This window comes from Sorghum bicolor, chromosome 7 (genome assembly GCF_000003195.3).
Source record: "Sorghum bicolor cultivar BTx623 chromosome 7, Sorghum_bicolor_NCBIv3, whole genome shotgun sequence".
Lineage (NCBI taxonomy): Eukaryota > Viridiplantae > Streptophyta > Magnoliopsida > Poales > Poaceae > Sorghum > Sorghum bicolor.
The window spans coordinates 8,807,010-8,821,785 of NC_012876.2; the positions used below are offsets into that span (position 1 = coordinate 8,807,010).

The 14,776-nt window shown below is 44.3% G+C and overlaps 1 protein-coding gene and 1 long non-coding RNA gene across 2 annotated transcripts; both read right to left on the bottom strand.

The window, feature by feature from the left end:
• LOC110437417 lies at positions 1,167 to 3,319 on the bottom strand. Its single transcript, XR_002455511.1, has 2 exons — positions 2,874 to 3,319; positions 1,167 to 1,509 (listed from the first exon to the last, which is right to left on the bottom strand). It is a non-coding gene; the product is annotated as an uncharacterized LOC110437417 (long non-coding RNA).
• Positions 6,898 to 11,197, bottom strand: LOC8071181 (protein ECERIFERUM 26-like). The gene is made up of 2 exons (XM_002445170.2): positions 10,481 to 11,197; positions 6,898 to 8,055 (listed from the first exon to the last, which is right to left on the bottom strand). The coding sequence occupies exons 1-2, from the start codon at positions 11,153 to 11,155 to the stop codon at positions 7,162 to 7,164; spliced, it is 1,569 nt and encodes a 522-aa protein (XP_002445215.2). The 5' UTR covers positions 11,156 to 11,197; the 3' UTR covers positions 6,898 to 7,161.

The following is a 14,776-nucleotide window of genomic DNA, read 5'->3' on the forward strand; positions in this document are numbered from 1 at the left end:
GACGGTCAACCACTTCCCACGTCCCATTGGACATAATAGAGTCCATCTCACTTTGCACTGCTTCTTTCCACATATCAGAATCAGGAGAGGAATATGCCTCAGAAATGGTTGTGGGTGTGTCATCCACGAGGTATATAATAAAGTCTTCTCCAAAGGATTTAGCAACTCTTTGCCTCTTACTTCTTCGAGTGACAGTATTATCAGCCTCCTCAGAATTTTGCTCAAGCTCATGGGTGTTGTCATCAGTGTGTATATTTGAATCATGAGATTCAGGAACAGAGTCATGACTAGACACGCTAGGTGCACCTATTTTCATAGGAAATTCATTCTCAAAGAACGTGGCATCTCTAGACTCCATGACCGTCCCAACAGCCATATCAGGAGCATTAGAGTTTATTATTAAAAACCGATAGCCCAGACTATGAATGGCATAGTCGAGGAAAACACAATCTACAGTTTTCGGTCCAAACTTTCGCCTTTTGTTTATTGGCATGTTCACTTCGGCCAAACAACCCCAAACGCGAAGATAAGAAATATTTAATCTCTTTTTCTCCCATTCCTCAAAAGGAGTAATTTCTTTGTTCTTCGTGGACACTCTATTTAGGACATGATTCGCAGTTAGAATCGCCTCACCCCAGCAGTCTCCAACATGGCATTCACCACATCAGTTAGAGTACGGTTCTTTCTCTCAGCAATCCCATTGGATTGAGGTGAATATGGAGGTGTCCTCTCATGGATTATACCATGCACCACGCAGAACTCAGAAAATTCAGTAGAGAAATATTCTCCCCCGCGATCGGACCTCAACCGTTTGATTTTCTTCTCAAGTTGATTCTCAACCTCAGCTTTAAAGGTTTTAAAATATTGCAACGCCTCATCTTTTGTTTTAATTAGGTACACATAACAGTGTCGAGTGCAATCATCTGTGAACGTTATGAAGTATCTCTTACCACCTTTTGTTAAAATTCCATTCATTTCACAAATATCGGAATGGATGAGTTCAAGTGGTGCCAACTCTCTCGCCACAGCAGCCTTGTGAGGCTTGCGAGGTTGTTTTGCCTCAACGCATGTATGGCACTTTGAATTTTTGGCAACATCAAATTTAGGAATTAAATTTAAATTCGCTAAGCGAGACATGCAGCCAAAATTAATATGACATAATCGAGAATGCCAAACATTCATCTCAACATTAACGTTATTAACCACATTGTTCACGGCAAGAGGTAAAGCGTCAACTAGCGACAAGCGGAACAAGCCTCCGCTTTCATAGCCCTTTCCAACAAAGGTTCCATACTTTGACATTACATATTTATTAGACTCAAACACAAGTTTAAAGCCATCACGACATAGCAAAGAGCCACTAGTCAGATTTTTCCTTATGGAGGGGACATGATGCACGTTCTTGAGTTGCACGGTCTTCCCCGAAGTAAGCTTCAGATCCACCGTACCAACACCATGAACACCAGCACGCGCACCATTCTCCATCAGCAAGGCTCCACTCCTCCCGACCTGGTAACAGGAAAACAAGGACTTATCAGCACACACATGTATATTTGCACCTGTATCAATCCACCAATCTGGTGAGGAACAAACTGAAAATGCAGATAAATTGCCAAACCCAGAAGCACATGCATCAGTCTCAATGGTGTTAGCTGTCTTCGCCTTTGGTGGGGGCTTCCATTTAGCCTCAGGACACTCTCTCGAGAAGTGCCCATTGTTCCCACAGGTGAAGCAAGTCATCTTCGCCTTGTCAAATCTCATCTTCTTGTTATTACCTTTCTTGAAGGAAGTAGTGGATTTCTGCTTAAGCTCCTGCTGGGGCTTCTTCCTCTGTGGTTTAGGACGAAACTTTTGCACCACATGTGCACTAGTAGTCGCCTCACCATTCCCGCCCTTTCCCTTCCCCTTGACATCCTTTTCTCTAGCCTTGTCCTCGACATCAAGACTGCCAACAAGTTCAGCAATACTAAACTGCTGCCTCTTGTGCTTCAAGGTAGTAGCAAAATCAGTCCAGGAATGTGGCAGCTTAGCAATAATGCAGCCTGCCACAAACCTGTCAGGGAGAGGACATCCGTACAACTCTAATTCTTTCACCAGTCCCTGTACCTCATGAGCCTGTTCGACTACAGAACGGTTATCAACCATCTTGTAGTCATGGAACTGCTCCATGATATACAGCTCAGAACCAGCGTCAGAAAGACCGTACCGGGCCTCAAGAGCATCCCACACAGCTCTGCCCGACGGGAGTGGTATGTAGGCATCAACCAGCGAATCCAACAGTGCAGCCTTGCACATAGTCTCAGCATGTCCCCATGCCTCCTCATCCTGCTCGGATCTCACACCGGCAAGCTGCTCTTGGAGCACATGACCACAACGCATGGCTGACAACCACAGAAGGGCTTTCTCACACCACCTCTTGTAGTGAGTGCCCTCAAACAGCGTAGGCTTTAGCATGCCCGCAAAGCCAAAAGATGAAAATGGCTTGAAATTTACGTTTTTGGATTGTTGAAATATAAGGCATTTTCATATTTATTTTAATCCATAAAAATGACGCAATAAAAGGGATAATTACGACATGAATTATTTGAGAAAAACAATTCATGACAAATATTAAAAGGATGACTATCAATTTGCCGAAGCAAATTAAGAAGACAAAACATGCAACTAATATTATTTTATTTATGTGAATCATCATAGATGTAAGCAATGTATCCTCAATAACCGAAACAAAGATGAGTACAGAAATATATGGTACCAATAAAAGATTATTCACATAATCATCCAAGCAAAACATGTAGGATAATAACAAAATGCTACCTAGGAATATCATGATATTAACCGTCAAATTAACAATAGGATGAAGGAGATTATACCCTGCGGCAGAACCACTCGCACCGGGAAAAGTCATGGTGGTGCTTTGTCGTTGTAGTCGTCCCGCTCGATGCAGTGCCGAAAAGGTTACCATATAGTCGCCGCAGAATCACCAGCGAGTAGTCGTGTCGCCAATGACACTCCCCAAAAACGTAATCGCCCGTCCTCACCCGAACAGATGAAGCGCACGACGGAGACGCGTTCCGGAGGCCTACTCTTCCATCTCTGGTGCTCGCCGGAGATGGAACGGAAAGGACTTACGCAACTGGATGTGGTTTTTTTTCTTCGTAAGAGAACCGAGAGAGTGCGGGTCCTTTTATAGGAGAGCAGAAGGAGGAAGGCCAGGCGCGGAACAGAAAGGTCGCGACTCTTTGCGGTGAAGGAGACAGAAACGGACAGGAGTTACCAGAAACTCCTCTCAATCAAGACCATGAAGGCAGGAGTTACGGGAGTTACCAGAAACTCCTCTCAATGAAAACCATGAAGGCATGAGTTACGGGAGTTACCAGAAACTCCTCTCAATCAAAACCATGAAGGCAAGAGTTACGGAAGTTACCAGAAACTCCTCTCAATCAAAACCATGAAGAAATGAGATGCAAAGTTAAAGGCCTCGCCTGCTCTCCCGTCCGCTCGTTCGCTACCTGCCTGCCACGCCACGCCGTCTCTCGGTTAAATTCTCATACGGTACAAAATAAATTAATGCACACGTAAGGACCATAGAGTTTAATAGATATTATTAAATTAATGGGCTAGGCCCATAATATCCAACAAGAACAGTCATGCATATGGATTGGTCCTCTTCTTGATCCTATAAATGTGCAAGTGATCCGCGATTTAGTGGAATCTGGTGATGGTAATGAAAGGCCGTAGAGCCACCCAAGTTTCAAAAAAAAGTGTGTACGTGGAGTGGTAAGGGACAAACGCGCGCGTGAAGTAGGAGGTCAGGGATTTGAGCATCGGCAGCTGTGAAAAATTGTGTGACCTTGTGGTTATCCAGTGGGGCATTTCCTGATATTATAATTTTTTTCTATTTTTTCTATGTAACTTTTGTGCTCTATTTTTAGAAATCACATCAGTGCCGGTTTAATATTAGTGTCGGTTCATTAGAACCGGCAGTGATGTCAATTCCATAACCCTGCCGGTATGGTTCTGCCGGTTCAAAATCCTGGCACTGAAAGGTGATTTTGAATCGATAATATTGCAGTGATCTAGGGTAGTGTCCTATTGAGCCAATTCTCCATAAAGTCAGCTATAGAAGTGGGTCACTCTGGGCGTTCGGTCAGACCGAACTGATCGGTTCCTCGGTCATTTTGAAAGTCCGGTCATCAGAAAATAAGGACCGATCGGTCAATTGGAAAAAAATGAAGACCGAGAAATTTTGGTCTCAGTTAGTTTGGTCCGGTCTCAGTCACGAACAAACTAACCGGAGGAGCTAGGGCTGGAGGAAGAACTCACACTGCAGTGCAGGGTGCGGCTGGTCGGAGCCTTGGAGGAGCCGGGGTCATCGCGGCCGCGTGGAGGTCGGAGGAGGAGCTGGAGTTGGGGTTATCGTGGACTCGCGGCCGCACGGAGGTCGAAGGAAGAGTTGGGGCCAAGCAGAGGCGGTAGAGGTCGGCACGACCACGGACCAGCGGCGGCCGGCGGGACTCATGGACTGGATGGGGGCCAGGACTCGCGGAGTCGCGGTCGTGGACAGTGGCCGACGTAGGGTCGGGGTCTCGGCTCTTGATCTCGTCCTCTCGGGGACGGGGGGTCGGGCGTCGGGTCTCGCTCGGCGCTCGCTGTCTCGGCCTCTCGGGGGCAGCCGCCCGGCACACAAAGGCAGCGGCAGCCGCCAGGGACACAGGGTGAGGATTGATTAGTATGTTCTAGGGTTTAGGTATATGGGCTGTTGATGTTGATGGGCTTCTTTCTTGGGCTTTCTCAATTGGTGCTAGCATGCTGCACAGAAATTCAGTTACTTCGATTACTTCGGTTAACTGACACCTATACCCGAACTAACCGTATAAAGTTTGGTTAGTTAGAAGCAGGGACCAAACTCATGACTGAAAAGTTCGGTCTCGGTCAGTTTGGTCTCGATCTCGGTCAGTTCGGTTCGGTCTTCGGTTAATTATGGTCAGAGTGAGAAGTGGGAGAGACATACCATTCAAACTGGGACAAAGAATAAATAAAAAAGATACATAGTCTCAGGGCTATTACAGATATTACAGTTTACAGAAGTTCACAAACCACACATTCAAATTACCAACAATGAAGGTCAGACTGGCTGCTAGATTGCTACCAAGATGGAATAGGCCTCCCCAAGGTGTCCTCAAAATCAATACCGATGGAGCATTTGTGCAGGTAACTAAGAATGGTTCCTAGGGTTTCATTATTAGAGATTACACCGGTGAACATGTGCTAGCAGGTGCAGGAAATGCTGGTCAGCCGGAAGCAGTTAGCTACCTCAAAGCCCTGGAGACAGCAGAATTGTACGGCATCTCCAATGTGCAGCTGCAAGTTGACTCAAGTGTTCTAAAGGAGGCTATTATATCTGATGCACATGATCGTGCTCCTTGTGGAATGATTTTTAGGGATATCTGAAACCTGTTAGCTAATGAGTTTATGTGTTTATCTATTTCTCTCATCCCACGTTGTTCTAACTCGTCTGCCCACGAGTTTGCTAGTTTGGGTTTAGTTTGGGACTCAGAACAGTCATGCATATGGATTGGTCCTCTTCTTGATCCTATAAATGTGCAAGTGATCCGCGATTTAGTGGAATCTGGTGATGGTAATGAAAGGCCGTAGAGCCACCCAAATTTCAAAAAAAAAGTGTGTACGTGGAGTGGTTAAGGGACAAATGCGTGAAGTAGGAGGTCAGGGATTTGAGCATCGGCAGCTGTGAAAAATTGTGTGACCTTGTGGTTATCCAGTGGGGCATTTCCTGATATTAGAATTTTTTTTCTATTTTTTCTTTGTAACTTTTGTGCTCTATTTTTAGAAATCACATCAGTACCGGTTTAATATTAGTGTCGGTTCATTAGAACCGGCAGTGATGTCAATTCTATAACCCTGCCGGTATGGTTATGCCGGTTCAAAATCCTGGCACGGAAAGGTGATTTTGAATCGATAATATTGCAGTGATCTGGGGTAGTGTCCTATTGAGCCAATTCTCCGTGAAGTCAGCTATAGAAGTGGGTCACTTTGGGCATTCGGTCAGACCGAACCGAACCAACCGGTTCCTCGGTCATTTTGAAAGTCCGGTCATCAGAAAATAAGGACCGATCGGTCAGTTGGAAAAAATGAAGACCGAGAAATTTCGGTCTCGGTTAGTTCGGTCCGGTCTCGGTCACGACCGAACTAACCGGAGGAGCTAGGGTTGGAGGAAGCACTCACACTACAGTGCAGGGTGCGGCTGGTCGGAGCCTTGGAGGAGCCGGGGTCATCACGGCCGCGCGGAGGTCGGAGGAGGAGCTGGAGCCGGGGTTATTGCGGACTTGCGGCCGCGTGGAGGTCGAAGGAGGAGTTGGGGCCAAGCAGAGGTGGCGGAGGTCGGCACGGCCGCGGACCAGCGGCGGCCAGCGAGACTCGTGGACTGGACGGGGGCCGAGACTCGCGGAGTCGCGGTCGTGGACGACGGCCGACGCAGGGTCGGGGTCTCGGCTCTCGATCTTGGCCTCTCGGGGACGGGGGGCGGGCGTCGGGTCTCGCTCGGCGCTCGCCGTCTCGGCCTCTCGGGGGCAGCCAGCAGGGACACAGGGTGAGGATTGATGAATATGTTCTAGGGTTTAGGTATATGGGCTGTTGATGGGCTTCTTTCTTAGGCTTTCTCGGTTGCTGCTAGCATGCTGCACAGAACTTCGGTTACTTCGGTTAATCGACATCTATACCCGAACTAACCGTATAAAGTTCGGTTAGTTAGAAGCAGGGACCAAACTCATAACTGAAAAGTTCGGTCTCTCGGTCAGTTTGGTCTCGGTCTCGGTCAGTTCGGTTTGGTCTTCGGTCTTCGGTTAATTACGCCCAAAATGAGAAGTGGGAGAGACATACCATTCAAACTGGGACAAAGAATAAATAAAAAAGATACATAGTCTCAGGGCTATTACAGAGATTACAGTTTACAGAAGTTCACAAACCACACATTCAAAGATACATAGTCTCAGGGCTCGCTGTTGAAGTCGAAGCTTCAAGCCTTCAACAGCTAGGAAGCTCATAAACACACGCACTGGCATAGTGGCATGGGATGGCAAGATCCTTCAATTTATTCAGCTTGAAAACCACAAGACACAAAGTGTGCTGCCTGCACGATCATCAAGCAACGTGCAGCGCGTCACGGAGCGCGGCACGGAGACGGTCGGCCTCGCCGCGGCGCACGACAGCCGCGACGGTGCGGCCCCGCCCGCCGGCGTCGCGGTGCACGACGGCCGCGCCGCCGTCGCCGACGCCGTCCACGGCGTACTCCACGTGCGCCGGGCGCCGCCCCGCGAGCTCCAGCCCGTCGTACACCGCCAGGCCCTCGGCGTCCACGAACGTCAGGTTGGCGCCGTACACGACCACGTCGACGTCCTCCCCCTCCGCTCCGGCCAACGCCGCCGCCGCGACCGCGCTGGCCTCCTCGAGGTGCGCGCCGGCCAGCAGCGCCGCCAGCTTGGCGACGTCGACCGTCCCTGGCGACGAGCCGCCGGTCGCGACGACGTGGCCGATGCGGTGCTCGTTGGCCAGCCCCGCCGGCGTCGGCGTCGGTTCGGTCTTCACGACGGTCACCGTGCGCGTCGCCTCCTCCTCCCCGCCGGGGCCTCGGATCGCGGCCAGCGCCCTCCAGATCAGCGCCGAGACCAGCTCGAACGGGCCCACCACATGGCGCTGCTGATGACCCTCGGGCGCCGCGCTGAGCAGGAGACCCTGCAGCTGCTGCTCGGTGACGTGGAAGGAGAATGGCACCATGTCACGGGTGGTCGGGACGGCCCAGTGATCGCCGACGGGCGCGGCGGTGGCCTTGACCGACGGCGGCGGGGCCGCCACGCTGGCAGGTGAGGCCGCCGACGGCGGCATGGCGAGTGGGTCTCTCAGGGTCGGTGCCGGGGCCTTCTTGCCGCTGAAGAGCTGCGCCCACTTGCTGAAGCAGGCGGCGGCGGAGGGGATGTCGCCGATGACGTGCGCCCATGTGAAGCCGAGGGCCATCCCGCCGCACTTGAAGCTGGTGACCTGCTCAAGTACTTGCCGCTCAGTTAGTGCCAGCAAAAGCTGGCATTGTTTAGTTCGTCAAAAATTTTACAAAAACTTTTAGATTTCCCGTCACATCAAATATTACGGATATATATGAAGCATTAAATATAGGTTAAAAAAATAACAAATTACACATTTTGCATGTAAATTGCGAGACGAATCTTTTGAGCTTAGTTAGCCTATGATTGGACAATATTTGTCAAATACAAATGAAATTGCTACTGTTCACATTTTGCAAATTTTTTTGCAAGTAAACAAGGCTAAAACTATTTGGAAGAGCAAGAAAAACAAAATACACCAGCTCCTAAAATGAAATACTACCTATAGTATTCATAAGTTCATAAAGCTTGTAGTTCTATCTTTATCCTAAATTATCTTTGAGGATCAATTCATACAAATTTGGATAATCTAGTAGCATACAAATTGTTATCATGAAAATATTTTTCACGATGAATCTAAAGAAAATCTTAGTTAAATTATATGACTTCTAGAAACTAATGATTAAAGATAGAAATGTTTGATTTTAGTCAAAACTGTAAAACAATAATTTTTCTGAAAGGTCATATAAAGTTTACATAGGTGGTGCTTCTATCCCAACTAACAGTTGCATGACAAAAATTGAATGTGGATCTTTTTGTCTATTATTAGTGCACCGATTAGTGGTTAAGCTAGCTAAGAGTATCTCTAATGGTCTTTCTTAAATTTATTCTCTAAATCCTTCAACAATTTTTCTTAAACTTACTCTTTAAATACTCTTTTATAGAGCCGTTTTAATAAAAACTATTGTCTATATTTTTTCATCCTCTAACAGCTTCTCTATATTCTGTGCATACTTCAGATAGCCAACTCCGCTATCTTTTTTGGCTATTGAGAAATAAGGAATAGAGTATGATAATACTGTATACCGCATTGAAGGTTTCCAAGACAAAGTACTCACTCATATTAGAAAGAATGCAATTTCAACTTTGGTTCAAGTCAAGACATCTTAATCTGGACCAAATTTATATGAACAGTATATTAATACATATGATATACTTTGCATATGTATTATTAGGTTTGCTATGGAATATATTAATATATATCTATAGTTGTTTATGTTGATAATATTTTTCATAAAGTAAAACTAAAGATAGTTTGACTTTGATTAAACCTAGAATTACATTCTTTATTCTTTTTATTAGGGGGGGCGCGGTAGTACTATCTTGATACGAGCTTATGATAAACGGCTCTGGCCTTTTTTTCTTTGTATGATGGAGTCGAAGCCAATAAAACAAAAACACTAATTATTATCGGCTCTTAATTCTAGTACTTGAAAGGACAAGGGACACAACAGTATATGCTACTCTATCACTCTAGTCTGTCGCCTCACACTTCAAGTAGCTCCATGTGCATGAGCGCCCGTTTCTGTGCGGCTGCAATGCACCTACAGTGAGAAGTGAAGAACATGTACTAGTGCTAGCGCATCTCAACCACCCGTTGTTTTAAGAACAATTGAAATTATGATCCGCTCAACTGCGGTACCCTCCGTGCTTCGACTTTGGGTTCAGTAACTTTGAGACCATGTTTGGATCAATGGATTCTTAAATGAATTTTGAAATAATAAACTCTAAAAAATGTAAAAGAATCATATCATAGTGTTTGAAACGAAGGAAATTTAAGTTCCTTTCCAAAGGAAAGGAAATCAGAGTAGTGAAAAATGTAGGAAATAAAACCTTCACTCAGCTCCAACTCAATTAAGGGAAAGAAAATTTGCTCCTCTTGCTATGTTGGTCCATGTTCTGGACATTTTCTCCTGCATTCCAAACAGCTCAAAGTATCTATTTATGTGTTTTGGAATCTACAAAATTTTTCACTATTCACTCCATCCTATTCTTGCAGGGTTTTTTCTTTTCTATTCATGTCTTGTACTTTATCCTAAATTATAAGACGTTTGATTTTTTTAGCTCAAGTTTAACCACTCATCTTATTAACAAATTATGAAAACATAGCTAAATTTAATTCATTTTTGAAGAACTTTTATTAATAAATCAAGCCACGACAAAAGAAATGATATTTTGTTAGGATGAGTAGTTAAACTTGATGTTAAAAAGTCAAACATTTTATAATTTAGAATTGATTGAGTACTCCTTTGTTCCAAACAGAATATGAGAATGTTATTTATGTAACGTGAGCACATCTTTTACATTGCTCTCTCTCTCTAAGTCTGTAACCCCAAATGCACCTCCAAAACTCTAGTATAAAGTTCAGACCAGCATTATTCGCCTGCCGTACGTAGCCGCGTTTAAGAAAACATTATGATCCGCGTATTAAACTAGTAGTATTTATTAAAAGTGAGTTGCAAGAAATTAAAATGAGAGTAGATGTGTGTGAGAGGCCAATTATTTGGCACGATATATGCAGATACCTGCACGTAGAGCAGCGGCGAGAAGAAGAGCTCCGGCCCGATCACCTTGTCGTAGGCCAGCGCCTTGCAGAGGCCGCCGCGCTCCGCCTCCGCCTCCAGCCACTGCTCCACGGTGGCGTCGCAGGCCACCTCCACGACGCGCACGCCGCAGTCGTTGCACCGCACGTACGGCCGCCGCCCCACCGCTGCTGCGGCGGCGTCGTCCTTGCCGTCGCCGTCGCCGTCCTCCGCTTGGCGGCGCCGCCGGAGCCGGCCGCTGACGGGGAAGTACATGTCCAGCCACGGGAACATGGGCTCCTTCAGCGCCTCCATGGCGAACGCCGCCGGCGCGCGGAACACGTGCACCGCGCGGAGGTAGTGCAGCTTGTGCAGCAGGTCGGCGTCCGCCAGCTCGTAGTTCACCTCCTCCCCCGTCACCGAGCTCGGCACCACCGTCGACAGCCGGTGCCCGTGCACGCCCATGCTGCTGCTGCCGGCCACGCCGCCGACGGCCAGCGGCGGGCTCCCGGAGACGGCGGCCTCGACAACCATGGCGCGCGCGACGCGGCGGTCTCGGTCGGTCGGTGGTGGCGAGATCCAAATCCAATGGAATTGCCGTGTAATGTTGGAAACTTGAGCTGGAGGATTGGTGTAAACTTCCCCGATGGACATATATAGTACCATGAAATGAAGCATTGCTGTACTAAACTACTGATCGACTATTGAATGCAATTCATGGAGTCGGTCCGGTAATTTTTGAAAATTTCTCTTTGCACCCTACAAGTACAGAAATAATAATGGGCCTTTGGCAGGGGCCCAGTTTCTCCAAACATGACTCTTGGCTTTGCTTTCTATGTAAAAGAAGTTTTTTTCTATTGAAACTCAGGACTTGTTTAGTTGAGAATGTAAAAAGTTTTTAGGCATTGTATCACTTTTTGTTTTTATTTGATAATTATTATCCAATTATGGACTAACTAGACTTAAAAGATTCGTCTCATAAATTACAGGTAAATTGTGCAATTAGTTATTATTTGTATCTATATTTAATGTTCTATGCATGTGCCGTAAAATTTGATGTGACGGGGAATCTTGAAAAATTTCGATTTTGGGGTAAACTAAACAAGGCCTCAGGACCTATAAGAAATGTTTAAATAAAGAACAGTTTCTGTTTCTCAAGCCCGGTCTTAGAAAAAAAATCATGAGAGTTTCATAAACATTAATTAATAAGTTATCAACTTAACAAATACACTCTGGTATGGCATAATATAAATGAAGAGAGAGATTATCAAAGTTTTATAGTGGTTACATTGTTTCCAACGTGGTATAAGAGCATTGAAAACTATGACAATGTCTAAGGCCCTGTTTAGTTTGCCACCCAAAATTTTTTTATCCATCCCATCGAATCTTTGGACACATGCATGGAACATTAAATTTACATAAAAAAATAAACTAATTACACAGTTTGGTTGAAAATCGCGAGACGAATCTTTTAAACCTAGTTACTCCATGATTAGTCTTAAGTGCTACAGTAACCTACATATGCTAATGACAGATTAATTATACTCACTAGATTTGTCTTGCAGTTTCCTGACGAGTTATGTAATTTGTTTTTTTATTAGTTTCTAAAAAACCCCTCCCGACATCCTTCCGACACATCCGATGTGACACCCAAAAAATTTTCATCAGCAATCTAAACAGGGCCTAAGAGCAAGTTTAATAATACATCTCATTTGCTGGCTGTAAGGTTTCTTCCAGCCTCTTTCATCCCACCCGTACAATAATTAGCTCTTTACTATTAATATATGACCCACTTATCTCTCTCACAAAGTTTTTTGGTTCTTGTGCCTAAGCTGGCGGTAAGCTTACAGCCTACTTCTTCTCTCTCTCATCCCTTCCCTCCACCTCAGCATTTAGTCAGCTTACAGCTCACTATAATACTTGCTCTAAAGTGTCCTTGTTTGGAAACAGGTCGTGGCATTTAATGTAATTATTACTAATTTGATGATTTGTTTCCTATCTATTGTCGTGACTCGTGAGAACCATCATCGAAGAGCTAGTACTAAGACAACTCGATTCCTTCAAGCCACAGTATGGAAGTTCAAACACCAAGAGGAAACAATCTGCCTACTACTATTGATGAGCTCATAAATCCAATTACTAGAACATGGGACGAGGATCTGATCAAGGCCTTGTTTTAGACAGATTTGGCGTATATCAGATAGCTGCAAATGAAATTCAAAATCTATTGAAGTCGACCGATCTGGTTCAATGCTGGTGGCTGAGATAATTAATTTATCAAGAACACTAAGATCTTTGAATCAAGTAGGTTTTGCAGAACTAATCCTAACTGGTGGGAATGCAGGAAGTATGTCTATGGAGAAACTGTTCAAAATCCGACAAGAGCTACTATGTCTATTGCAACGTTGACAACAAAATTTCAAAGAGCAAAGAAGAAGAAGACTAGGAAACAAGAAGGATGGAAGAAACCCCCAGAAGGCAAGTTACTGTTAAATGTGGATGCTAGCTATAAGTCTGATCGGGGCACTGGCAGCACATGAGCAATTATTAGAGACTCGAGTGGATCCTTTATAGCGGCTGGCTCATGTTTTATGGAGCATGTGGTGGATGCAGCGATGGCAGTGGTGATTGCTCTCAAGGAGGGTCTGCTGCTCGCTCAGAATATTGGATGCACTCAGCTCATGATCTAATCAGATTGTGTGGAGGTAGTAGAAACAATGATGCAAGATGGTTTCTCAGCTACGACAAGTTCTCCTGTTTATGACATGTAATCAGCTTTGGCAAGAGTATGTTTCAATAGCTATAGAACATTGTAATAGGAAAGCCAATAGGGTGGCACATGAATTAGCTAGGGTAGTTATTACATCTAAATCTTTTTGTATTTAGGTCGATGAATCCCTTAGCTTTATATTAGAAGCCTTGGTGAATGATGTAACTATTTTTGAAGATCAATAAAATACGCCGAATGGCTTCCTAAAATAAGAGAGATAACTATCTTTAATAAAGCTCGCGTATGTTTTGTAAAAAAAAACATAAACCACGTTTTGGTGTCTTGGATTTATAGGCGGCATAAGACTGCTTTGGCTCCTCTCGTTTTGGCTTAGAAAAAAGAACAGGATATTTAGCACGGCTTAATAATTAGAAGCAAGTGGAAACCAAACCCAGCTACCCAACCCAACCAAGGAAGCCGTGCCAAGGACCTCTCTAAATTGAGCAGTGAAGATTGAAGAAAATTGTCTCCATGTTCTTCACTGTACCCGTTCACGTGGCCAGTTCCCACCTTGCATGTCCGTTAGATAAAATGGCATACTCCCTTGGTACTTATAAAAAAAGTCATTTAAGACAACGATACGATCTTCAAAGCCTAACTTTGAGTCCTTATTTTTATAAAAAAAATATCAAAAAGTGGTGTATATTTTTATAAAAATATTTTTTTCAAGACAAATTTTTCATATGTTTTCATATTTCAAACTGAAAACTTAAAAATTATTCATGATTTATATTTCTAATAATGTCTCATTCAAACCTTGTTTAAAACAACTTTCTTTACAGGGGAGGAAGTATTTACATATTATTGTCATGTCTACAATAACATATAGTTAGTGTATCTTGGTTACATCTAATAACTACGATGTTTACATGAATTTGACATACTATATATTTCCAAGCAGTAGCGGACCTAGGCAATTTAATGGCTAAATAATGGATCACACATATTCCATCTTAAAATAGATGTCATTCTCACTCGTCAAGAAGTCAACTTTGACCAATTATATATTAAAAATATTAATATTTATAATACATGATTAGTATCATTAGATAGATCATTGAATATACTTTATAATAAACTTGTTTGGAGATATAAGCGTTACACATATTTTCTATAAACCTAACTAAAATTGAGAAAATTTAATTAACACGTATCCCATAGCGTCGTCGACAGAGGGAGTATACCACAATTTTACTACCTAGGCCTTATTTACTTCTACCCAAAATCCAAAAACTTTTTAAGATTTCCCGTCACATCAAATCTTTAGACGTATGCATGGAGTATTAAATATAAACGAAATTTAAAACTAATTGCACAGTTTGGTAGAAATTTACAAGACGAATATTTTGAGCCTAATTAGTCCATGATTAGACAATAATTACTACAAACAAACGAAAATTCTACAGTATTTCGAAAAAATTTCAGAAGGAACTAAACACAATTTGACACCGATGAACCCGGGGAGTGGCCCAAGGTTCGTCAATTGTGCTCGAGGAGATGAGGTCCAGCTTTTCCAAGCAGAGTGATGG